Source organism: Panthera pardus, unplaced genomic scaffold (genome assembly GCF_024362965.1).
Source record: "Panthera pardus isolate Hobbes unplaced genomic scaffold, ASM2436296v1 HiC_scaffold_8, whole genome shotgun sequence".
NCBI classification, from domain to species: domain Eukaryota; kingdom Metazoa; phylum Chordata; class Mammalia; order Carnivora; family Felidae; genus Panthera; species Panthera pardus.
In genome coordinates, this window is record NW_026527013.1 from 436,007 (window position 1) to 460,344 (window position 24,338).

At 64.6% G+C, this 24,338-nt stretch overlaps 1 protein-coding gene and 1 long non-coding RNA gene across 9 annotated transcripts in view; one reads left to right on the plus strand and one right to left on the minus strand.

Annotated features, from left to right (window-relative positions):
- Positions 1-313: 313 nt before the first annotated feature.
- LOC109257745 (uncharacterized) lies at positions 314-3,849 on the minus strand. The gene is made up of 2 exons (XR_002076088.2): positions 3,738-3,849; positions 314-508 (listed from the first exon to the last, which is right to left on the minus strand). It is a non-coding gene; the product is annotated as an uncharacterized LOC109257745 (long non-coding RNA).
- The window catches only part of ARID3A (AT-rich interaction domain 3A), a 32,585-nt gene continuing 11,708 nt past the window's right edge, over positions 3,462-24,338 (plus strand). Inside the window, exons 1-4 of one of the 8 annotated variants that reach the window (XM_053897032.1) lie at positions 3,462-3,626; positions 6,431-6,566; positions 7,216-7,856; positions 8,695-9,049. In XM_053897032.1, coding sequence (XP_053753007.1) covers positions 7,459-7,856; positions 8,695-9,049 — 753 coding nt within the window. In that variant the 5' untranslated portion in view covers positions 3,462-3,626; positions 6,431-6,566; positions 7,216-7,458. Of the gene's footprint in view, positions 3,627-3,653; positions 3,785-3,814; positions 3,927-6,430; positions 6,567-6,616; positions 7,090-7,215; positions 7,857-8,694; positions 9,050-24,338 lie in introns of those variants that run through there. The other 7 variants (XM_053897033.1, XM_019434061.2, XM_053897031.1 and 4 more) reach the window with 7 other exon arrangements.

The following is a 24,338-nucleotide window of genomic DNA, read 5'->3' on the forward strand; positions in this document are numbered from 1 at the left end:
ATAAAACCTAATATAATTTAGGCTGGATTCATTAATATACATCCGTTATTGGTACATTTGCTTTTCTCTTATTTTAAAAGTTGTTAAGGGGCGCCTGGGTGGCTCAGTCGGTTAAGCGGCCGACTTCGGCTCAGATCATGATCTCGCGGTCCGGGAGTTCGAGCCCCGCGTCGGGCTCTGTGCTGACAGCTCAGAACCTGGAGCCTGTTTCAGATTCTGTGTCTCCCTCTCTCTCTGACCCTCCCCCGTTCATGCTCTGTCTCTCTCTGTCTCAAAAATAAATAAAACGTTAAAAGAAAAATTAAAAAAAAAAAAAAGTTGTCAAAATCGCATTTTCGTGGACCCCGGCTTGCAGGGCCAGGGCAACCCGAGAGCCAGGTGCAAGTGACGGAAAACAGGGTTGAGTCGTTTCCACCGGGCCCAGCACCCCTGTCCGGGCTTGTTTGTTTTGGAAATCAAGACGGTGAATTGTTCCCCTCCACCTCTATATAGACAGACGCCAAAAATCCTGTGGGATGAGGGAGGGAACACATGAATTCATTCATTCAACCAACATTTATTGAGCAACTACTATGTGCCAGGCACAGCCTCAGGCCTGGAAACCCTGCTTCAAGCAAGGAAGACTGGGTCAAATGAATACCGGAAGTGAACACCGGACGTTTCAAACACAGAAGCACCTGGACGAGGAGAAAACAGGGTGACATGATGGGGTCACGCCTGACCCTGAGAGGTCAGGGAGGGACCCTCTGAAGAGCAGAGGCTCCAGTGTGAAGCAGGAGAGGGCACGGGCCATGGGGTGTCCTGGAAAGGGGACGCCACACAGAAGGACTGGCCAGTGCAAAGGCCCAGATGTGGGAACACGTTTGAGGAGGAAAAACGGGGAGGTGGACTGTTTGGGATCTGGGTGAATTTTTTGTTTAAACTATTTTTTCAATCTTTTTTGTACATTTATGTATTTTTGAGAGACAGAGAGAGACGGAGCATGAGCGGGGGAGGGGCAGAGAGAGAGGGAGACCCAGAATCCCAAGCAGGCTCCAGGCTCTAAGCTGTCACCACAGAGCCCGACGTGGGGCTCGAACTCACAAACGCGAGACCATGACTGGAGCCAAAGCTGATGTTTAACCAACTGAGCCACCCAGGTGCCCTCCCCCGCCTTTCCTTTTTGATCTGGGTGAATTTTTAAGAGGGTGCTTCCCCCACCCTCCCCCACCCCTGAGTGGGGAGCTGGCTACTTTTTCCCCGGGGGGGGGGGGGTGTCCCAAACCCGCAGGGGCCTTGCAACATGGTCTGGACAGGAAACCTTATAGGACTTGGGTCTCTGTACCCATTTCCCAGCTTGCAAAACAGAGACCAAAGAAGGGTCAGCACCAACTGGAAATCACGTAGCAGGACCAGGAGGACCGAGGTGGAACCAGGGCCTGCTGCCCACTCCCAGTGGAGCCAGCAAGTCTGTGAATCAATTCCCAGCTCCCTCCCTGGGCTAAAAATAGGATGGCCTCACTGGAGGCAGCTGGGAATCCTGCAGCCCCTCACCCTCTAGGACCGGGCACCTCTGGGGAAGTCGCTATGTATGGACAACTTTCCCCAGGGAAATGGGGGAAGGGCAGCACCCCCCCACCCTGCCCTTGAGAGTACCCCGCCGTGCCCCTCCTTTTGAGCAGAAGGAAGTGGAACCCTCAAAACGAGCATACAAGGAATGAATTAACGTGGACTCATTTGGGGGTGCCTGGGTGGCTCAGCCTTTGAACGTCCGGACTCTTGATTTTGCCTCAAGTTGTGGTCCTACATGATGCGGAGGCCATGGGATCCAGCCCTGCGTTGGGCTCCCCACTGAGCGTGGAGCCTGCTTAAGATGGTCTTTCTCTCCCTCTGCCCCTCTGTGTACACGTGCGCTCCCTCTCTAAAAAAATAAAGTGTCAAAAACAAACCAAACATGGGCTCCTTTTACAGGGGAAGATGAGGCAGAGAGGCTCACGAATCTAACCTGGGTGGGGCAGGGAGTGCATTCTGATGTCCTTGGGTCTGTGATGGGGAAGAGGCTTTCCAGCACTTGGGAGAAGTGGCTCCTGGGGGGGGGGGGGGTGGTGCCTGGACCCTTATGGTGGCTTTCCTCCCCAGCTCACCTGGGTCTCTCCAAACTTCCCCTCTTTGGGCAGATGTCTCTGCGCCTCCCACTGGAGGGGGTGTGGACGAGCAGGCAGCTGGGACTGGGTGTTTAATAGCCTAAAGGTGGAGGCCTCTCACCACCTGCTGCCATTAGGCTACAGGAGGCCCTGGGGCTCGAGGGCTGGGTTCCCGAAAGCGGTGGGCAGGACTCCAGCCCTGGGGTGAGGGCAGCCTCTAGGCACTCATCCCCTGGGCTTGGGAATCCCACCCCCCACCCCCACCTGAAGCAGGAAACCTGCAGTTTGCACTGGAGGCTTGATGTCCTGAAAAGATGTCAGTATCGTGAGCCTTAGGGTACATGAAACCAACCCTGAAAACCAGGGGCCCAAGCTCCACACGGTAGGACCGTGGACAAGTGGCCCCCAGGCCAACTGCCCACCCGTGTTCCCACTTGGTTCACATCTGGGCTGCAGCCGGGCCCCTGCAATTAGTCCCAAGGGTGGCCCCTGGACCTCAGACCTCCCAGCAGAGCCCACATCCACATCCCCACCTTCGAGGCACCCTAGTCTGTGCCTCGGCGTCGCTCTCTTTGAAATGAGGACATTAAGAGTCTCTCCTACACAGAGATGTGAACATGCATAGGGCACATGGCGGGCAAGGGGAGGCTCAGAATATGAAAATTATTACCAAGTTATTATTACCAAGGAGATTATCTTAGCTCTCCTCTTAGAGGGTGACAGTCGGGGGCAGGGGTCGTCACGATTTCACAAGGAGTCTTCCCGAGGACCAGCACGCACTCCCCCACCCCCACGCTTGTGTCCAAGCAGCGCTGCCCCCCCCCCCCCTCCCGCGGCAGCTTTCCCTCTCCTAGGCCTCTCCCCACCCTGCAGCACCCCCGACGAGAGCCCTGTCCTCCTCCCTTAGCCCCCGGCCTGCTCTCATTTCTCTTCCTTGTAGCTCCAGTCATCACCGGGTCTTTAATCCCCATTTTACAGATGTGGCAACAGAGGCTCTGTTGGGGGTGGGGTGGGGGGGAGGGGCGAAGTCTCTAGCGCCAGGTCGCTGGGCTATGGGACAGGAGTGAAACTCCGAGCCCGGAAGGGCAGGCCCATCCTAGATGCCGGGAGAGCTGATGAAGGGGTCCCCGACCCGGCTCGGGTCCCTCCAGCCCGCCCTGGTGGAGGTCTAAAGCCCTCCCCTCCCCCTCGGATGCTCCCAGTCCCTCCCGCGCCCTCGGCGTCCTGTGCGCTCGGGGCCGCGGCGCGCACTTTGCCCACCGTCCCTAAGCAGGGGGCGGGGCCTCCCGCGAAGCTGTTCCCCTTCCCTTTTATTATTTATTATCATTTAAAGGGGCCGTGACCTGAAAATTTCTGGCCACTCTCTCCCCCTCCCCAACACTCCTGGGCTGGCGGTGCGTCCTCGGACCGAGCGCGGGGGTCGAGGGGGCGTCCGGGAAGGGGGAGGGGGCCTCACGAGACCCCTCCCCGCGTCCCGGGCCGCAGCGCTGAATCACCGGCGAGGTATTTGCATCTGAGAGCGATTTGTCACCCGGTGATTTGTCTGCGGGGCGGTGAGCGCGCCGGCGGGGGGAGGGGAGGGGCGGGGGAGGCCGCGCGCGGGGAGACTCTTACCAATCGGGTCGGATGGGGGTGTAGACGCGGACTCGGCGGGCGGCTCGGTGAGTCGGCGCGCGGCACAAACCCGGCGGCGGCCGGGAGCCAGCAGCGCGCAGCTCGCGGCCCGGGCCGGAGGCCAGGCGCGGCCGGGGCAGGGCCGGACGCCAGGCGCAGGGCATGCGCCCCCCGAGCGGGCCCTGCGCGGTGAGGCGGGGGGGAGGCTGGCCTTTTAAGTTGCGGGTTCCGGTCCCGGGTGGGCGCAGTGCGCCCGGGAAGCCAGTGAGGGGGGTCTCCAAAGTTGGGCAGGGACAAGGGTGGGGGCCCAGGACCGGGAAGGCGACTCCGGTGGGTCCGAGTTGGGGTGGTTTTCTCCGCGACCCCCCTCGGAGACCTCACCCCCTACCACATTGCGCTAGGGCCGTCGGGGGTCCCGAGTGAGCGCCGCCCCCCACCCCCCAGCGGAAGGAAATGGTCTCCAGGCGCGCGCGGGGGGCTGCGCTCCGGATTCTTATCTCATTTTTTTTTCCTCCCCGGAATCGGGTGCTTTATTCCCGACCCCCGAGCGGAGTGGGAACGCCGGGTGGGGAGGGCAGTTCCCTAGCGACCCTCGCCAGCTTGGAGGGCTTACTTATAAAGTGTCGGCTCCGGAGCTGAAAGGGACCCCTGGAGGGGGACCCCCCCCCATGCCCGCGCCCGGGCGTGGGTTCGGCCGGGCAGCCAGCGCTCTGGCGGGGATCCCCGGGAAAAGCCCCCCCGCCTCGGTCAGTGCCCCCCAGACACAAAAGCGGGCGCAGGAAGCGCGGGGAGCGCGCGTTTGTCAACTCCAACGTTCGGCGTCCGACCCCAGGCGGCGGATTTGTCAATAATCTTCCGTTTTTAGTCGCCCGGGCCGGAGGGGTTGCCCCCCCCCCCCCATGCAAATCGGTCGCTTTCCAAGAAGCCTTTGAAATCCGGACTGGGGTTTTTGTCGTCTTATTTCTTCTCTTTCTTCGGTTTTTCTTTTCTCACTTCCTCCGGGCCGCCCCACTCCCGACTCTCCTAGCCCCCTCCCCAGCTTTCTGCCCCACCCCACCCCCTCTTCCTTTCGTGGAGTGAGGGGCCCCTTTCGCCACCCGCGGGCCCCAGCCTTGCACAACTCTTTAAATAACCGTGTTTTGCAAGGCCCCGGCCCAAGCGGGTGACCTCTCTCTCCGGGAGGCATTGGGGGGAGGGTGTGGCCCAGGATCCCTCTGGCCCCCTAGTCAGGTTCCAGCGACCACCCAGCACACCCCCACCCTTGCCTGGTCCTTGCCTGGGAATGCCTCTCCCTTAGGGTTGTCATAAAGTGGGGGGTAGGGGCTGAGGACAAAGGGCTCTTGGGGGAGGGGTCTGGAGGGGGTGGGCGTCGCCAGCTTAGGGTTAATGGCGGCCATGGGGGCCCCAGGCAAGGCCCAGGGGAGCTCTGGGGTTCCCACCTGCCCCCTCCACCAACCCCAACGTGGAGGCCTGCCCTGCTCCCCTCCCCCACTGGGCGACCCGGAAGGGTCATTAAACCCGGCAGGCCTGGGGGTGGGAGGCTGGGGGGGGGGGGGAGTGGCTTCCTCTGGCCTCTTCCTTCTGCCCCCCAAAGAGGAGGGGGGTGTTGCCCGGAGCGTTTCCGTAGGGAGGGGGGGCTTGTCTTGAAGTTGTCAAATGTGGGGGAGGGGTAGTGGACCAGACTAGACACTGGGCGTGAAATGTCCCCTCAGCACTTCTTAGGGCTGGTGGGGGGGTGATCACCAGTCCTGGGAGGGGTGGAGAGTGGGGGGCTGGGTGCTACTTCACTGCCCCCAAGGACAGACTGTACTGGTCAGCCTCTCGCACTGTGGCCTCTGAGAGGGTCTTTGTGCCCTGAGACCCCGTCCCTACTGGAAACCAAGGTCCTTTGGGGACATGACCCTCTCCCATTTCCCACGGGGGTCACCCACCGCCCCCCCCCCCCCACTGCCCTTTCTCCTATCCAGATGGAAGCAGCAGGGGGTCTGGGGAGAAAGCAGAGGGCCACTGGGTCCCTGTGGCTCTGCAGGGCCCCTCCCCTGACTGGGTGTGTTGAGGGGGCGTCTATACTGCAAGACTCCCCTGAGTGGCGTCAGGCTCGGGTTAGCAGGTCACTATGGGAGTTGGGAAGGTGGCCATCCTGGGGAATGGGTGTGAGCTAGCTAGCGACCACGAGCCTCTGCCCACCGGCCCCTCCTGTGTGTGGGTCCCTGTCTGCCCCAGGAGTGGCTTGGGGGTTCATTTGCTGGGTTGGGGGCAGTCTCCTGTCCCCTCCCCCCATCTCCCGTCCCCCTTCCCCACGATGTATCGTCTGTGTTGTCACTACTGGGCCTGTTGGCTTCTGCCCGGTTTGTTTTACTGGCGGTCTGGGCGGGTGGGGGTGTGGCCTGGGCTTGGTGGGGGGGGGAGCTGGGGTGGGACCTGCGTCCTTCTGTTTGGTGAGGCCTAGCAATGCTAGGTTCCGGGTGTCCCTGCCTGAGACCTTGGCAATTAGGGTTGGTGGTGGTTTGAGGAGACCCCAGGCTGGGGCGCAGTTCCTTGCCTTCTGGGGGCGTTGGCCCCATTTGGGGTCCCAAAGGGCAGGAGGACTCCCCTGCAGAGATCACGTGGGGTGGTGAGGGAGGCTCTGATGTCTCTCAGACCCTGGTTCAAATCCCAGCCTTGCCGGGAACGTGCTGTGTGTCCTCCAACAGGGCATCTCCTGGCCTCAGTTTTTCTCATCCGTAACATGGGGACCATCCAGCGCCTCCTTCCCTAACACGACATGGTGCCTGCCGTGTGCCTGCCTTTACCGTCACAAACTTGCTTCGTCCCTGCTTGAGCACAGAGGTGGGCGCTGTCAGGACACCATCTTGCAGATGGGGAAACTGAGGCCTAGAGAGGTCAAGGCTGAGGAATGGGATGGGAGCGTGAGTGAGGAGGGTGATCGCAGGACCTGTACACAGGAAGCCCTCGGTCTGGGCCAGCCGCGGTCTTGGTTAGCCTGAGTGGAGGGGGGTGGCGCCTGGAACCATCTGGACGGGGCTGCACCAGCAGGGGTCCAGGCAGCACCTGGAGCTCGGAACCAGAACCCGGAACCCATCTGGACTCTGGTGCCTGGTAGCTGGCTGTGGCCAATCGGAGGCCGGGAATGCCCAGTCCCCCTGCTGTGTTTATGAAGCAATAATCCAAGGTCTTCCCCAGGAGGTGGGGTCAGGAACCGCACGTTTCTTTGTGGCCCAGACTGGTGGGGGCCACCTTCAGACCCTCAGGAGTTCAGTGCAGGGTGACCCCGCTTCCCAGCCGCCCGGAGGGCAGACAGAGGGGGGCGGATGGGGAGAGCACCATCTACCACCTCCAGGGAGGCCTCCAGGTCTGCACCCTGATGGGAATGGTGGGGAGAGATTTTCCCAGAGGCCTTTGCGGTCTGACCTCAATCGGGAGGATGGGGCCGAGGAGCCCTGGAGTGTGGTCTGACGGTCTCTCCTGCTGCCCCCAGGTCTCTGCAAACCCGTGAATGAGCCAGACACCAGCCGCCGTTGCCCGGTGCCTGGCGTGAGAAGGAGGCACCGCTGGCATGCCCTCAGCCTGAGCCCGGCGGCCCCCGCCCCCGCCCCCCGCCACCCTGCACTGTCCCGGCTCCCCTGAGGCCCCCACACTGCAGTGCGGCCAGGCCCCCTCCCCGCAGGGGCCGCCCCTGCCGCCCACGTCTGGTGCCCGGGGCGGCCCGGCCCGCAGGGCCATGAAGCTGCAGGCGGTGATGGAGACACTCCTGCAGCGGCAACAGCGGGCACGCCAGGAGCTGGAGGCCCGGCAGCCCCCACCGCCCCTGCCGCCCGAGCTGCCCGCCGGCCCCCCGGCCCGGGCCAGGGCTGCCCCGGACGAGGACAGAGAGCCAGAGAAGGCCCGGATGCAGCGGGCCCAGATGGCCGCGCTGGCCGCCATGCGGGCCGCCGCTGCGGGCCTCGGACACCCGCCCAGCCCCGGCGGCTCTGAGGACGGGCCCCCCGGCCTGGAGGACGAGGACACGGCCCGGGAAGGGGCGCCAGGCTCACCTGCACCCCCGGGCCGAGGCCGGGAGGCACCAGGACGTGCCGAAGGTGATGAGCGCTTGGAGGACGTGGGCTCCGACGGTGACCTGTGAGTCGGGGGTCTGCGGGCCAGCCGCGAGCCAGCGGTGGGTGAGGGTTCGATGCGTACCAGGCAGCTCTGGGCCCTGGGGACACAGCTGTGCAGGCAGGACCAGACGCTGTCCTGCCGACTGCTGAGATCCGTGCTGTCCCTTAGAACCTTCTGGAGGACGGTGGACGCGTACCAACCAGGATAGGAGCCACTGTTCAAATGGGGGGGGGGGGGCCTGAGTTTGTAGCTTTATGCCGTCTTGATCTAAGGGCACCGACCACGTGTGGCCAGGAGCCCTGTGCCCGGCGAGGCTACAGCAGGTTCAGTGGCCCCGGGGGGGACCCTGCACAGAACGGGTGCTGGCTGGCCCGCTGGTGCGTTCCGCCTGGGTCGTGCGCAGGCCCCGAGCTGAGTGCTGGCAGGGCCCCGGCGGGACCCTTCTGGGAATACATTTAACGAGCAGAGAAACGGGGTGATTGTGGGTTGTGATAACAAGTGCCGAGAAGACGAAGGATGGGGGTGGGGAGAGGTGTCTGGGGCTGGGAACAGCATGCCTGGCAGAAGGAACAGCCTGAGCAAAGGCCCTGCGGCAGGAACTGGCCGGGCGATCCTCCAGGCCCGCCAAGGAAGCCTGTGCAGCGAGTGCAGGAGGGGTTAGCAGGTGGGGCTCTGTGCCGACGGGAAACAAGACAGCGTAGACTACGGCCCACGCCCCTCCCAGCACCTGCAATGGGGTGGCGGCCGCTCTTCTGTGCAGAGAGAGGGAAATCGAGGCTCTGGCGAGGAGCAGACCCTGCCCTGGGGCTGCAGTGAGCTGGCGCCATCTCCCCTGACCTGTGCCCTCTGCCTGCCCCAGGAAGCCGAAGTGGGAGGAGGAGGAGGAGGAGGAGGAGGAGGAGCTGGAGGAAGAGCTGGACGAGGAGGAGGACGAGGAGGAGGAGGACGAGGAGGAGGACGAGGACGAGGAGGCGGAGTACGAGGACGAGGAGGGGCTGGGGCCCCCGGGCTCTTCCGGCCTGGGTCCCGCGGCTCTCATCCCCCGCAGGGCCCCGCCGTCCCAGGCTTTCCGGGGTGACGGCGGGCCCCGGGTGCTGGGCAGCCAGGAGCGCCCAGGGGCCGGCCTGGCCCACGCTGGAGGGGCCGCCCACGTGGCGCCCCAGCTGCAGCCGCCGGACCACGGGGACTGGACGTACGAGGAGCAGTTCAAGCAGGTGGGCCGCGCGTCGTGACGGGGGCCTCGGCACCCAGCTGCACGCTGGGAGCCCTGCAGAACGCCCGGCCGAGATGGGGGCCCGTGGGTGGGACCGGCCGGCCGTGGAATGCACGGATGTGGGGGAGGGAGCAGAGCCAGGAGAGAGAAGCGTGGGGGCTGCTCGGGGACGGAGCGTGTACCAGGAGGACCCGCAGAGAGACAGCAAGGAAAGGGGCCCAGGCAGAGGCCACGCGGCCCGACCGGGCTCGGCCTGGGCTGTGCGTTCGGGGTAAGGCCCAGTGGGTGGACGTGTGGGCAGAGAGGTGGGGGCTGGGGCATACGGGCCGGAGGCCTTGCCGGTCAGCGTGGAGTCTGGCGTGTCGAGGCCACGGCCGTTGGTTGAGCCGGGGGTGGCCACGTCGGTGTGGACTGCAGAGCGGCTCCCTGGGGCTACAGAGGGGCGGGGAGGAAGCCGGGCCGTCCTGGTGCCTTCCCTGCGGGCGGCCGGGGCAGAGGAAGTGGCCGGGCGGGGGACCCTTTGAAGTTGGGCCGAGCTGGGCTGGGCAGATGGAAACCAGATGGCGTCCGGCCGGGCTCACATTCCAGTCCGTGGCCAGCTGGGCCCTGCCCCGACCTCCAGGAGTGGCCGGCGGGGGACCTGGCGTGCCCCGGCCCAGGGCCTGAGCCTCGAAGGGCTCCACTGGACAGGCCAGCGTGTGAGAGCTGGGAGGTGGCTACGAGTGGCCTCCCAGAATTGGCTGTGGGCCCCTCTTGGCGGAGCTCTGGAGGAATGGACCGGGAACTGGCCTCCGGGGACAAGGGCATGGGCTCCAGCCTCTCTTGGGGAAGAGCGGTGTGCATCCTGCAGTCCTCCGAGACCTGCCTCGGGCAGAGACAGGACCCGTAAAGTAGAGGACCTGAGATCGGACACGTGCTGAGGGGGACAGGCCAGGAGCTATGAGGAGGGGAGGGGTGTAGAGGGGGGACGGTGCCCCCCACGCCCCCTTCCTGCTGGAGGCTCCGCCCCTGCGTGTGGACCCGAGCCTGCTCCCTGCCTCAGTGTCTCTCCCCTTCAGAAGGAGACACCAGCGGGCTGGGTTCCTGCCTGTCCCATTTTGCAGATGGGAAAACTGAGCCACAGTGTTGCTCTTAACGTCCTCTGGGTCCAAAATAACACAAATGGGCACAGTGTGGGCAAGCTATATTTATTTGTTCACGGAATATTTACAGAGAGCTCCAGGCTCGGGGGCCGGAGAGCTGGATAGATGCACCCAGCATTACAGGGTCATGGCCAGGCCCAAAGGGAGACTCAAGGCCACACAGTCCTTGTGAGGTCAGAGTTTGACAGGACCCCTAACCTCCCGCCCCTGCTCAGTGGCCTCAGCCCCTGGGGCTCAACACTGACTAGAGGCAGGTCACAGGCTCAGACCCCAAAGCCCCCGGGCATGTCGGGAACAAAGGGCCACGGTAGCCACCCGCACTTGTCTGGAACACGATGGTGATATTTCAGGGATGCCCAGGGGTGGGGAAACTGAAGCCAGAGGGGGTCAGGGAACCCCAAGCCACGTGCATGCGGTCAGTGTCAGGGTCATACTGAGCCCCTACAGACGTAGAGCCCCCGTGCTGTGGTGTGGAGGTCCATATACCAGGAAACACTGGCACTGCTGAGGCGGTCGGGGGGGGGACGCGCGGGGGGCCGGGTGGGAGAAGCCTCTCGGGCTGTGCTGTGAGGGTCAGGTGCACCTGGCAGAGAAGACGGCTCGGGCAAAGGCTCTGAGGCGGGACCCAGACTGACTGTGTGGAGGCCAGAGGCTGCCAGGCCGGGCCCCCGCAGGAGACGGAATCAGGTCCCCAGGCAATGGGGCTGTGGGAGGTGCGGGCCGGGGGGAGGGGAGGGCCTCTCTGCGGCACGGGGACTCGTTCCCGCCCAGCCGCGGCAGGTCCGGCTGACCGAGCACCTGTGTCGCCGGTGTCGGCACCGTCCTGGGCCATGTTGACTCTGGCGCCTGCCCCACAGCCTTCCTGGCACGTGGCAGCCGGGCCGGCCGGCCGCCCACTTGGCACTGTCTCTGCCTCTTCCTCCCCAGTCTTGGCAGGGCCTGGGCCGACTTCCCCTACGAGCCCTCGATAGCCGTGAAGTTCCGGGTGGCTGCGGGTCCCGGGGCGGCCAGGGCAGGGAGGGACCCGGAGCGGCAGGCTCGTGGCCACGGAACCTTCCCTTGAATCACTGGGGCCTCCCCGCTGTAGGGCCCTGGGAACACGCGGGGACGGGGCCCACACGCCTGGAGTCCATGGCCAGGATCGGGCAGCTGCAGCAGCCATTAGGATCTTAGGCTCCTGGCATCACACGTGGCATCCCGGTGGCTTCCTGTCCCCGACACAGTGTGCCTGGGCTCTAGAAAGTGGCATTGCAGGATTTTAAACCAGACTTTTTTTTTTTTTTTTAACCCTGCCCCCCCCTCCAGCAGACTTTTAACCTCAGATCTTTGGCTGCTTAAGGATCGGGATCCCTGGTCTCAGCTCCTCAAACGTGGGGACTGTTTTCAACAGCTTTATTGATATCAAGTCTCATAGCACGTGATTCACCCAAAGTGTGCGACTCAGTGGCTCCTAGTGTCTTCACGGAGTTATGCGTCCATCACCCGTCTATTTTAGAACATTTTGGTCACCTCAAAAATGAACTTTTGTAAATGCATCTTTTAGTTCTTATGCCCCCACCCCCTCTCCCAGCCCCTCCCCCACCAGCCCCCTTCCTGTGCCTGGATGAGCCTGTTCTGGACGTTTCACACACGTGGGCCCACACCCCGTGTGGACTCTCGCGTCTGGTTCCCTCTCTGAGCATCGCGTGTTCAGGGTCCGACCGCGGGGCGGCGGGTGTGCGCGCCTCACTTCTGCTGCGGCCGAGGGACGTGCGCGTGCGTGGTGGATGCACCTGAGGGGCGTGCACGCCCACGGTGGACACCGTCAACCGGGGGTGTGCGCTGTGCGCGGTAGACACGGGCTCCTGTGGACGTGCGCGTGCGCAGTGCACACACCGGAGTGGCGTGCGCCGTGGATGCGTTCGTCTGCAGATGTGCGCGTGCACGGTGGACGCGGTCGTCTGTGGGTGTGCGCGTGCGCAGTGGGTGCACCGTGTGTCTGCCCTCACCTGCGGATGGCGTTGCTCACACCCTGGGCTTTTGTGAGTCGTGCTGCTGTGAGCACGTGTGCGCGTTTTGTGTGGATGTGTGTTTTCAGCCCTCGTGGGCACAACCCCAGGAGTGGGATCGCTGGGTCAGGCGGTAACTCTGACCTTTCGAGGACCCGTTGACCGCTTCCCCACAGCGGCACCACCGTTTTCCTCCCCATGGCCGCACGAGGCTCTGGCCTCCCCACGTCCTCACCAGCGCTTGTGATCACCAGCGATTACGACTTTGGCGCCCAAGTCAAGGTGGGGTGAGGTCTCACTGTGGTTTGGGTTGGTGGTAAACGTAGGGGTGTCTTCCCCCCGCTTTTCAAGGTGATGTTCTTTCGCTGCATACCCTGTACACGTAGGGTGACAGCTCTGGCTGGCACGTCACCTAACCGTGCAGGAAGCTGATGGGCCTCTCACCCGGGTCCCCTGCACACACCCCGGATCCTGCCGGGGAGGGCACTTGAGTGCTGGACCGGTTGTTCTGACGGAGATTGGCGTGGGGTGGCTGGGTCGACCGCCCAGTGACACGGATGAGGTGTCTGCACTGGGACCGGACTCCAGGGTGCGCTGGAGAAGTGGACAGACGGGCCGGGAGCGAGCCCTACCTCGGCTTTGGGGCTCTGGGGACCCCTGGGCCTCTGTCCCCTTTGTCTGCAGTGGAGGCGATGGGTCCAGGGCCTCACATCAGGTGTCAGGACCTGGGGCCTGGACACACGGGCACTTAGGTGGGAAGGGCCACCTGCTGCCTCAGGCTCCAGGCCCCAGGGGCTTCTGTGTCCTCGCTGGGGACCCTGCCCAGGCCTCCTGGGATCCATTTTATGCCTGTGGGTGTCCTGCTTCCCTACAGCAGGCCCGGCCCAACGCAGAGTGAGGCTGGGGTCACATTTCATTTTTTTTCTGGCCCTTTCATCTCTCTTAGGTTTTTTGTTTTTTTTTTTTAATTAAAAACAATTTTTTTTTTTTTTAACGTTTCATTTATTTTTGAGACAGGGAGAGACAGAGCATGAAGGGGGGAGGGGCAGAGAGAGAGGGAGACACAGAATCTGAAACAGGCTCCAGGCTCTGAGCTGTCAGCACAGAGCCCGACGCGGGGCTCGAACTCACGGACCGTGAGATCGTGACCTGAGCCGAAGTCGGACGCTTAACCGACTGAGCCACCCAGGCGCCCCTCTTAGGTTTTTTTTTTTCAGTTTTTGTTTTTTCCTAGTTACAGAAGATACACGGCTGCTTTTTTAACTCCATTTTTGATTCCAGAAGTAGCACTGGATACCATTCTCGTGGAAGGAGAAAGGGAATTTGCTGGCCTTGCTTTGGCCATTCTTGTCCAGAAATGTGTCCTGTAAGGTGTCAAAGTGCCATGTCTCGGGCTGCCAGGCTGGCCGCTGCTCCTGTCCTCACTCAGTGTCTCTGTGGATCCCAGCGCTCCCCGTCACTGGCTTCTTCTTAGCTACTGTGGTTTCCTCGTGGGGCTGACAACAACAGTGTCTGTTTCCCTGTTTGCGTGTTGTAAATGATGCTGCCGTGAACATCTTTGGCCCTGGGCAACATAGGGTGGGGGTGGGGATTTGGGGAGGAGCTGTCAGATTTTCTTTGTCTTGCCTGGGAGCCCCCAAGGCTGCAGGGAGCCCTTAGGGATTGGGGCTGGGCCAGGGGAAGGTTGAGGAGAAGGTTGCCCAGACGCTCTGGGGCTGGGGCTTTGCGGGATACGTAAGAGTTTGCTAGATGGAGAGAGAAGGGTAGAGTGTGCGTCTGGGAACAGTGTGGCTGGAACATCCAGTAGGAGGGGTGAGGGTGAGCAGACATTAGGGCAGACGAAAGGTGGGCTCTAGGGGAGCCTTGGCAGGGTCTGGAGTGGGGCAAGTGAGCGATACGGGTGGACCCCTCTGGGCCTGTGGTCCGGACAGGACTGGAAGAGGCTCAGTCTGCTGGGCCAGGGGCGAAGGATGAAAATGTTTCTGGTGGAAGAGGGTGTCCTGAACAGAGGGCACAGCCTGGGCAAAGGTTTAGAGGTCAGACAGTAGGTCCTGAACCTGGCGACATCCGTCTGCCGGGCTTGGAACAGAGTGGGCAGCAGGCCAGGCCCTGTGTGTCCTGGGGCCCGTCTCTGATGCCCAGCCTCTTCCTGTGGCGCCAGGAGCCCGGGGCCGTGTGCTTGGGGGCGGGGAGGGTGTTGAGAAGCCCCTGGGAACTTGGCCCACCCCGCCTGGGGCAGCGCCTGCCTCATCAAAGCCGCTGTGGCTGCTGGCACGGAGCCAGCGGGCCGTGGCGGGCATGGGGAGGGTGCCCGCCCGCCAGCCCCTGGCACTGTGCCCCTGCCCGTGCCAGCCCTGGGAACCGCACTGACTCAGCGGAAGAACCTTATCTGGCCCCTGCGCCGCCACCAGCCACCCAGTCACCGCCGTGGGGTCACGGCCGCCGGGGCCTGGCCCCACGCCCACCACCCGTTCCCCACCCTAGTGGCCGCTGCCAAGCTCCCGGCCCGCCCCACGCTTTCTAATAACACACGCAGCCACTGCAGGGAGTGGTGCCCAGCGGGCAGTGTCCACGTTCTGTGTCCGGTTAGGGGATGGGCACGGGTGAGCCACACAGGGTGCAGCCCTCAGACGTGGGGGTGTGGGGGGGCGGGGGCGGGGTCCCCGGGACCTGGGGGGCGGGGGGGGGGGCAGTCTCCAAGGGCCCCGTGTTTGCTGGCACCTGTGTTCACCGGAGCGGGGGGTCCGGGGGCATCCTGGGACCCTCCGGGTGTTGGTAACCCACGCGTGTGCTGATGCTGAGGCTTTCCTGCGTGTTCATCTGAAAGTCCCTGGAGCCATGCGAACTCCCCTGCAGCGTCTTTTATGCGTATCTGTCGCCTCGGAGGTGTGTTTGTGCGTCCCCTCGCCTGCTGTGATTGTGCGCACGTGCACGGGCACCGCGTGACGTGTCCCTCCCCTTCGTGGACGTGTTGGTGTGTGTCCTGGGGTCTGGACGTGCTTGTGGAAGGCCGGGCCCATGTGTTTCAGAGTGTGGGGAGCCCAGTGCATTGCATGTCCCCTGGGTCCCTGTGTGATGGGCTGACCGTCCCCCGTGGCCGTGTGCAAATACAGGGAGCTGGAGGCCCGCGTGCGTGTGAGCCTGGTGTGCCCACGCCCCCCCCCCCCCTCCCGCAACGGGCTCACCTTGGCCCTGAAGCGTGAGGTCGAGGTGCGACCCATTAACCATTAGCCAGAAAGTCACATTGACCAAGTCAGTGATGGCTTCAACTGGCCCTGGGGTCAGCTCAACCTCCGAACCTGCCTGCCCCCTGCTGATGCTCCCCAGGGAGCCCTGAGGTGTGAACAGGGCCTGAGGGCAGGAGGCGGGGGGCGAGGGGGGGGCCTGCCAAGTTCAATTCCTTCTTCAGCTCTGTGGGATCTTGGGCAGGGACAAGCTCTCCCTGACCCAGAGGTGTCGTCGGGGGGCTGCTGGGTGGGGCTCTGCCCTCTCTGTGCCTTAGTTTCCCTGCCTGCGTCGTAAACCCCCTGTCCCTAAGTTTCCAGATCCCGGGGCCGGCATCGCCCCTGGGGACGTGGAGGGGCGTCTCCCTGGCTGTTTGCAGCCGCCCTGTGACCCCATTTACAGACGCTGTCGCCCTGCTGGGTCAGGGGAGCGGCTGGGGGTGCAGGCTGGTGGGTGGGCACGCGCGGAGGGCGGGGCACGGACCGCCCCTTCTCCGCTGGCCAGGCTGCACGCGGCTGAGGACAATTGGGGGGGTCACGGGGTTAAACGGTTACCAGTCTGCCTATTGAAGGCCCCAGCACGGGACGCGGCCTTGCCCCGCTGGCAGGGGTCTTGTGGGGGGGTGGGGGGGGGGCACAGAGCCAGACCAGGCCCGGCACCTCAGGGCCACACTCTGGTCCTCCCTGACAAGGAAAGCGGACAAACAAAAACATTCCAGGAAGAAACGCGCTGTGAGCTGATAGTAGTCAGTGCCCCGGACTCCACGTCTGCCGGGACGCCAGGACGTGGGTTTGGGAACGGTCTCCTCGGGTGTCGTTAGTTGAGATGAGCCTGTGCTGGAGTGGGGTGGGCCCTGAGTCCGATGACCCGTGTCCCTGTAAGAAGCGAGCCTTGCAGGCGGACCTCAGGCAGCCGCGGGAGGCCCGGCCTTCTGTGGACCCTCCGTGGGGATTGGTTGGGGGCGGGGTCGCGGCCGGGATCCGGGCAGGAAGTGCCAGGCTGTGCCCCCGCGGGTGTGCCTGCCTGAGCCTGGTCCTTCCACGAGAGCGCGGGGTGTCTGCCGCGAACCAGCCTGCGTCCTGGGCCCTGGGGACGCATCCGTGGACACAGCAGGCAGAGGAGGCCGTCCCGCGGCGTGGGGGTGTGGGGCCCAGCGGGCTGGGCTGGCACCGTGGCAAGGGCGGGCTGTCTGGGGCCATTATCTTCGAGAGGGTGAGGGCGTGTCTTGTTTGTGTGTCTGGCTGGAAGGGAGTGTCTGTGCCTGTGCCAGGGACCACGTTGGGGTGGCGTGGCCTGCCGATCCGTGGGGAGGGCCGTGGGTCTGTGTGCGCCCTGGGCCGTGTACGGGGGCTGTGGGTGTGTCTGGGCAGGGTGGTGGGTCTCGGGGTTCCTGTCCAGGTGCGGTGGCCCCTGGGGGTGGGTCTCACATCTGCCCAGGCTGGCGTGGTGGGGGGTGGCCTTGGGCCCTAGTTCCTGGTCCAGCTGTGTCCCTGTCTGCTTCGTGAGGGGTCTCTGAGGGTCCCCCCCCCCCCCACCGGTGGCACCTGCCCAGCCCCCCGGCCCCAGGGGCTCCCCGTGGCAGGCCAGGTGGGGGCTGCTAACTTTCCTAGTGTTTTTCATCGCCCCCCACTTTGTGACCAGATGCACAGATGTTTCCCCAGGATTCGGGCTGGCTGGAACCAGTGTGGCCTGCCAGGGTCACCTGGCTTCTTGCTGGGGGAGCTGGGCCTGGAGCCGGGTCCCTGGTTGCTCTGCCTCCCCCGGCCCAGACTCCCCTCCCCCCCCCCCATGCTTTCTCCTCAGCTGCCACTTTCCCAGGTGGCCCCTGCCCATGGTGGCCTGGGGACAGTCCACGCACTCGCTGACTGGGTGCGGGATTCTGGGAAGGACAGTGGGGCTTGAGGCCTCTCATCTCTCTCTGGCCCCCGCAAGGGGCCAGAGGGCCCAGCCACCGGCCCATTGCTGTCTGTGCCCCCCCTGTGAGCCTCAGTTTCCCTGTCTGTGAACCGGGCAGCGTTAGAGTGAGTGCTGGCTGTTGCTGTAGTTAATTAGCACTCGGGTGTCCTGGCAGAGGAGGGGTGGGGCGGGGCGGGCGCCAGCCGCGTGCTGCCTGGGGCTGCCCCTCCGTGTCCGGCTCCTCTTGTCCCTAGGACGGTGGCCCACGCGGAGGTGGGATGCCCAGGAGGTAAGCTCTGGTGGTCCCGCTCAGCCGCTGGCCTCCCCGGGGCAGACCCAATCCTTCCTTGTGTCCTCCATTCGGGTTCTGGCAGAGGCTCCTGTGGGTGTGCCCAGCGGGGACCCCGGGGCCCCTTCCTCTCGACTCCTGGGCAGAGGGAGGGAGGCGGGGGGGCAGCCCCCTGGCTCTCTGCACTGGGCGCAGGCTGGCCGGCGATGGCAGGACGGGGACAGCACAGCCAGGGCAGGGACATCTTTCTGAGCCTTCCCAGCCACCAGGAAATTCCCTTTCAGAGAAAACCCCACGATGGGACTTTTAGTTCCTGGGTGCCGGGCCCTGGCCACAGCACTGGACCCCTGGCCGCTCGGAGCCGGGAGCCAGGCGGGAGCAGCGAGGCTGTTTGGTGACCCTTGTACGAAATGCCCCAAGGCCGAGTGCGACATTGGATATCTAACTGCTTGGGGTTGAGGGGAGAAGATTCAGGATTCTTGGCTTTCTGACCTGAAGCGTTTGCCCAGAGTGCCAGGTGCTTTAGGGCAGGGTCTCTCCCCAGCCCTGCGAGGCTCCACACGGCCCGGGGCACCCGAGGGCCAGGCCCTGGGTTCCGTGCTGCCCTGCAGGTTTCTCTCAGCCCCCCTGCTTCCTGGTCCCAGGTGGGCTCCCCTCGGCCAGTGGGTGAGGGGCCCCCACAGGGACTGGAGGCCGGCGGGATTTGCCTGTCATTTGCATGCTGCGTGGGGCAAGGAATTGCCGCTTCCCCACCTCTTCCTAGAATCGTTCCTCAGCCGTCCTCCATCGAGGGTGCGTTCTCAGGGCTGGACCTGTGGGTGTGCCCCCATGGGCCTCAGTTTCCCCAGCTTTGGCATGGTGCTGGCGGGCGATCAGCTTGTCTGGCCGTCAAGGTGGTTCCTCCCCCATCCCCCACCCCCAGCTACGTCCTGGTCCCCCTGGTCCCCACCTCGATGCCGCAGGTGCCTCTGCCCACTTCACTGAGGCCCCGGGGTGGCCCCGGCCGTGCACAAGGCCGACCGGGAGAGGACGGCAGTTTGGCGTCGGGGCGCATGCCCGGCCCGCACAATCTGGAAATCCAGAAAGAAGTGCCCCTAAGCTTCAGCTCCGCGTTAAGCCTTATGACTCGTTTCTGGAGCTTTTTATTAATATCTGTCATGGGTGGGGTGCCGTCTTTTCAGAGAGGGGCACATGGCCGGCTGGGGGTGCGAGGCCGAGCGGACAGATGTTTGTGCCCTGCCCAGAATCACTTCCTCAATCTCCTGCGAGCCCCGTGGGCTCACCACATCTGTGTGGAGGAGGCTGAGCCGGCGCTGACGGGAAACGAAAGGCGGCCTGGTCGCCCAGGCGGGTGCCCCAGGGGTCAGGTGCACCAGGAGGGCGGCTCACGGGAAGGGCGCGAGGCCGCCCGGACGTCGCCTAAGGCCCTGCTGCGTGCGGCAGCCGGTGACCCCCGTCCCCGGGGCCACTGCGCCTCCCTCGGATCCTGCCGTGTCCCCCACTGGCCTGCGGTTCTCTTGGGCAGCGTCCGGCAGCAGCCTTGACGTACAGAAGGTGCTCAGCGTGGCTGCAAAACGGTCGTCTCGGCCGACGCCTGTGGGCTGACACAGCTCCCGCTCGGCGTCCACCTCTTCTGAGAGGTGTCGTGGGAGTTTCCACGGCAGAATTTTCCCTCAGGTGCAAAACTCCCCGGGAGCCCGGCCGGGCCGTCCGCTGGCCTGCGAGCTTGCAGCGCAGGGGACGGGGCACCGGCTTCCTGGTCACGTCATCCCTGCCCCCTGCGATGGGTGGACTGGGGCTCGGAGCACAGACAGGGAGGGTCCCCCACTCTGGGTTCTTGCACCCCGACCCACCTCCCCGCCAGGTGCCCGCTGAGCTCCATCCTGTCTTCGTTCGCCACGTTGCTCCGGGGTCCCTGTCGCGAGGGGTGGGGCCCGAGCTTTGCCACGTTGGGGCCGTGCCACCTTGGACGAGGCGAGCTGTTGGCGGTCCACAGGTGCTGCCAGGAGACCTGCCCTCTGCCCACCTCAGTTTCCCCAGGTGCACAGTGGCCCGGGGGAGTGGTGGGGAGGCCCAGTGGTTGCCGCCCTGCCTGCCCGGCCCCAGCACCTGCGGCTCTGTCTGTGAATGGGGGAGGCTGGGGCGGCCCCCAGGGACTCTGTTCCCGGCCCACCTGGGGCCCCGGCAACAAGGCTGGACGTGCTGAGTCATCTCGGTCGGTGGGGAGAGGCTTTGTGCGGGGGATGGGAGGGGGCCCAGGGCCGAGAGCCTCAGTGAGCCTCCTTCCTTCCTTCATTAGCGGGCGCCGAGCCCAGCACCCGCAGCCCCCAGACCTGCCCTTGGGGGCTCTCGTCTGGGTGTGGGGGAGCCCTTCGCCGAACGAGCACAGTCATATGCCTGGTGACAGACGCTGGGGGCGGTGGGGGTGCGGAGCCTCACTGGCCGTGCTGCCCCGGCCTGGGGATCAGACCCGGCCGCGGGAGCAGAGGCTTCGGTGGGAGGAGGGCTCCAGCTGGACCTGGCGTTATACTGCAGAGGGGCCGGTGTGGTGGGGCAGAGGTGCCTCGGGGAGCAGCTGCTGGGCCTGGAAAGCAGGAAGCCTGGGCTTTATCCTGACAGCGATAGGGAGCCATGGTCGGCTTTGGAGCAGAGGAGACCCGATGGCATCTGTCTGTAGAGATGAAAGGTCCTTGGACCCTCTGCCCCTGGGAGCCTGCATCTGGTTTACTGTCCTGGTCAGTCTCCGGGGTGGGGGGGTGCGGGGGATAAAAAACAGTGTTGCCACCTTCTCTGCTGTTTCACTTTGCCTCGGGAGTTACGGTGAATAAATCCTTCTCCCAAACCCTGAGGATGTAAAGACAGGCGAGGGTATACCGATGTGCGTTAGCAGCAGGCCCGTAAGGACAGCCCTGTGCCCACCGGCGGGTGACGGACGATCAGCCCGTCCACCCACATGCGCGGGAATGCCACTCGCCTCCAGCAGGCGCGTCCGCAGGCGGGAAGGGGGCTCGTGGGGGCGGGGCCTGGCTGACCGGGTTGGGTTTGGGAAGATGGAACGTTCTGGAATTACATAGAGATGGTGGTTGCGTAACTCCGTGAACACGCTCGGTGCGGCCGAAATTTCGAGATGGTGAATTCTGTGTGATGTGGAACTCACTCCCGTGGACCCTTTTTCTCCAGGTTTAGAGACAAGTAGGTGAGGTTACACACTTAGCGTCCCGGGCCCCCCGGCCCTGCCTGTGACGCTGCCACCCACCGACCCTGGTTCCGGGCCGTGGAGGAGGACACACTCCTGGTGTCCTGTAAGCCGTGTTGGGCGCTGCAACAGCAAGCCTTTCTAACAGGCTTCCTGTCCTTGGCATTGCTCTGCCTTCCCTTCCTTGGCGGCTTGGGGCTCACGGGCCCCGGAACGGCAGGCACTGGGCTTTCTTGATGTTTCCTAATTTTGGTTCCTCTCTCTGCCTTGTAAGGACAGCGGCGGCCTCCACACACACCCCCCCCCCCCCCCCCCCCGCCGGGTCTCCCTGCGGGCCCAGCAGCCTCCTCCTCAGGTGGAGCCCTGCGGACTTTGGAGCCGCCTGGGTGGCAGGAGGGGGCCTGAGCAGACACCGTTAAAGGGGCAAAGGTCCTCCCAGGGGCCCTGCAGGCGGCCGTTGCTTTACAGCCTGGGCCCCTCGGCCTTGGGCTGGACGCCGCCCCCCGGGTCCCCGTGGTGGGCTGGGAACTGGCTCGGGGTTGCCCAGGTGGGGCCTCCTGGGGATGTGATCTTGTCAGAGCGTCATGCCTGGGGAGGGGGCCACTTGTGTGCTGGGTCCTGGTGGTGCCCTCCCCGCACAAGCACGTCCCCAGGCCAGGCCCCTCGCTTTACGGGCTTGGTGGCCAAGGGCGGGGGGGGGGGGGGCTCCTCCTCACTCCTTCAATGCTGACAGGCTGGGGAGGGGTCCCCCGCCGAGGGTGAGCTCCCTGGCCTCTGCAGGGCAGCTGAAGGCCCCCCCCCAGCTCCCAGATACACAACTTGACCTGGTCAGCGGTATGACCCGCTGACCAACAAGGAGTCTCCTCGCACAGACAATGCTCCTTAACCACAAACAAGAATTTCCTGTTTGCCCATCCTACGCTTGGGGGTGGGGAGCGCTTACCTTGTTTTTGCCACTACCTGGGCCTCCCACACGGCTGCCCCTCAGTGAGAGCACTCGGGAAGGGGTGAGGGCAGGAGGGGCGGCCAGGGTGCGAAGCCAGGTCTCGGGTGGGGGACACGGGATGGGACGGGAGCTCATGCTCAGACTGCCGGGAGAAAGCCCTCTGGCTGCTGCGTGGGGTGACCAGGGAGGCTTGGCCCTACCCGCTCTGTGCCTCAGTTTCCTTTTCTGTGAAGTGGGTGGGGCTGGGGTGGGGAAGACCACTTGGCAACAAGGGGTCCCCCGGCCTCCATCACCCTCCGCCACAGCCGAGAGACAGGCAGGGGGCCCGTGGGGGGCTGGGTGTACCCCCCTGACGCGGCCGGCTGGGGCCCAGGGAGGGGCATGGCTGCCCCTTTCCCTGGCGGAAAGCTGGGGTCCCCAGCTGCCCGTCTGCCCAGCGTAGGATGTCACTCGCCCACAGCATGAGCCTTGTGGGGCACATAACAGATCTGGAAAAGGGTTAGCGGCCCCATCCCGTGGCACACTGAGAAATCAAGGCCCGAGTGTTAGGCAGCCGCCTGGTACCCGGTTGTAGACATTGGGGACGAAGCAGACAGGGTCTATGTGACCTTCTGCTGGGGCACACGGGCCTGTGGCCAGCCCCGCGTGTAAATCCACGTGGCTCGGGCAGTGGGAGGGCAGGGGAAGAGCGTCAGTAAACGAGAAAGTCGCCCACGGTCAGTAAACATGTTCCAGTGGGAGCAGAGCATGTGCCACGGAGACGGGGCAGCAGCCGTGACCCCGGGGGGCGGGGGCCCCATGGGGGGGGGGGCGGGTTTGAGGAGAGAGCGGGACTCGAGAAGCCAGCGGGGGCGGTCCAGGCGGGAGGCGCTGCTGGGGCAAAGGCGCAGACGTGGGACTGGTTTGGAAGCTGGAGGAAGTGGGGGGGGGGGGGGCGGGGGGGTCCCCGGGGCCCTCGTGGGCTGCAGGGCCGTTGGGGGGTGGCTGGTGCCACTAGGTCAGGCGGGGCCAGGGCGAGAGCCCGAGACCGGCGTGGGTCGTCTGTCTCAGCCCTCGGCCCGAGGGAGGGGCTCCCGCGGCTTCGCGGGTGTCCAGCCTGGGTTTGCGGCCGTGGCAGGCGACTGGTTTCAGTGCCGCCTGGCCCACCTCAAGCGGGGCAGAGGCCTGGGCCGAGCGCGGGATGTGTTGTGTCCCCGCGGTATGAGTTGGAGCCTCGTGAGGACAGGCGGTGGGCGTGCCGGCCTGCAGTGGGGCCCGGACACCGCCCCCCATGCCCCCGTCCCTCCGGCCCGGCCGGGGCAGCAGGGGAGCGGAACTTGGGGCCTGAGCCCCATAAAGCTGGGGTGGCCTTTACTGCCTGCCTTTGTTGTCGGCTGCCCACAGCACCAGCCGTTAAAGCGGCCTCCCCCCGGCAGCCGGGGGCCCTGCACATCCCCCTTTACGGCCTCGAACAATACCCTGGCCCCACGGGGGTCTGACTGGGCCCTGCCACAGGCCTGTCCACCCGCCATTTGGCCTGGGGGCTAACAGCTCCCCCACCTAGCCAGCTGCCAGGTCTCGGGGTAGCTGGTCTCCATCCTGAGCCTCAGTTTCCCCGCCTGGGATACAGGGGTCACGACGGTTCCTGGAGCTCCGGGTGAAGCTGTCGTGTTTACGGTGAGCTGTCCTCGCGAATGGGAGGACTGAGGCAGGAGGGGCACTGAGGTCTCTCGGGACCGGGTCCAGGGAGGTTCAGGCAGGGTGGACGCCCCCCCTCCCCCCGCCCCAGGTCAGGATCTCACAGATGTTGCCGCCTATCAGGAGGGGCCTGTGTGCGCGGCCGTAGCAATGACCACAGACTGCGCGACTGAAAACAGCGAGAATTTGTTTTCCCGAATTCTGGAGCCAGATGTGCGAGATCCAGGTGGGGCAGGGCCATGCGCCCCCGCGGCTCCAAGCAGGGTCTTTCCTGCCTCTTGCCGCCTCTGGTGTGGCCGGCGGCCCCTGGCGTCCCTCAGTTGTGGCCTCGTCCTCACACGGCCTTGTCTGTGGCTGTGTCTCTTCTCCTAGAAGGACACGTGTTGTGGGATTAGGGCCACCCTATCCCGAGTACGACCTCAGCTTAACTGACCACATCCTCCGCGACCCCGTTTCCAGATAAGATCGCACAGGTGGGGGTTCGGGTGGAGGTGAACCTGGGGACACCTGCTGTCTCCAGCGAGACTCCAAAACGTGGTGATGCCCCTCTGCCCAGGCTGGCCCACACTGAGGCAAGTCAGGGATCACCGAACGACCATTTATTCACCGACTGCTGTGTGCTTGACCCCACCTAGACACTAGTGACAAACCACACGAAGCCCCCACATCCCACACGAGCGGGCCGACAGGAGACCCGACCAGCGTGTAGTCCCACGGGGCGTGGTGCAGGAAGGGTCAGGGAGGAGAGTGGGTGTGAGGTCCCGGGAGGGGGGTGTGCGTGGCAGGGTGTGTGGGCGGGAGAGGCGGGGACGGGGCAGGGGACGATGGCCACCTGCAGGCCACACACCCTCAGGCAGGGGGAGGCGTGGGGCCTCCCTGACCACCATAAATCAGCACAGGAATGTAGCTGGCCAGCCTGGCTGGGGCAGGG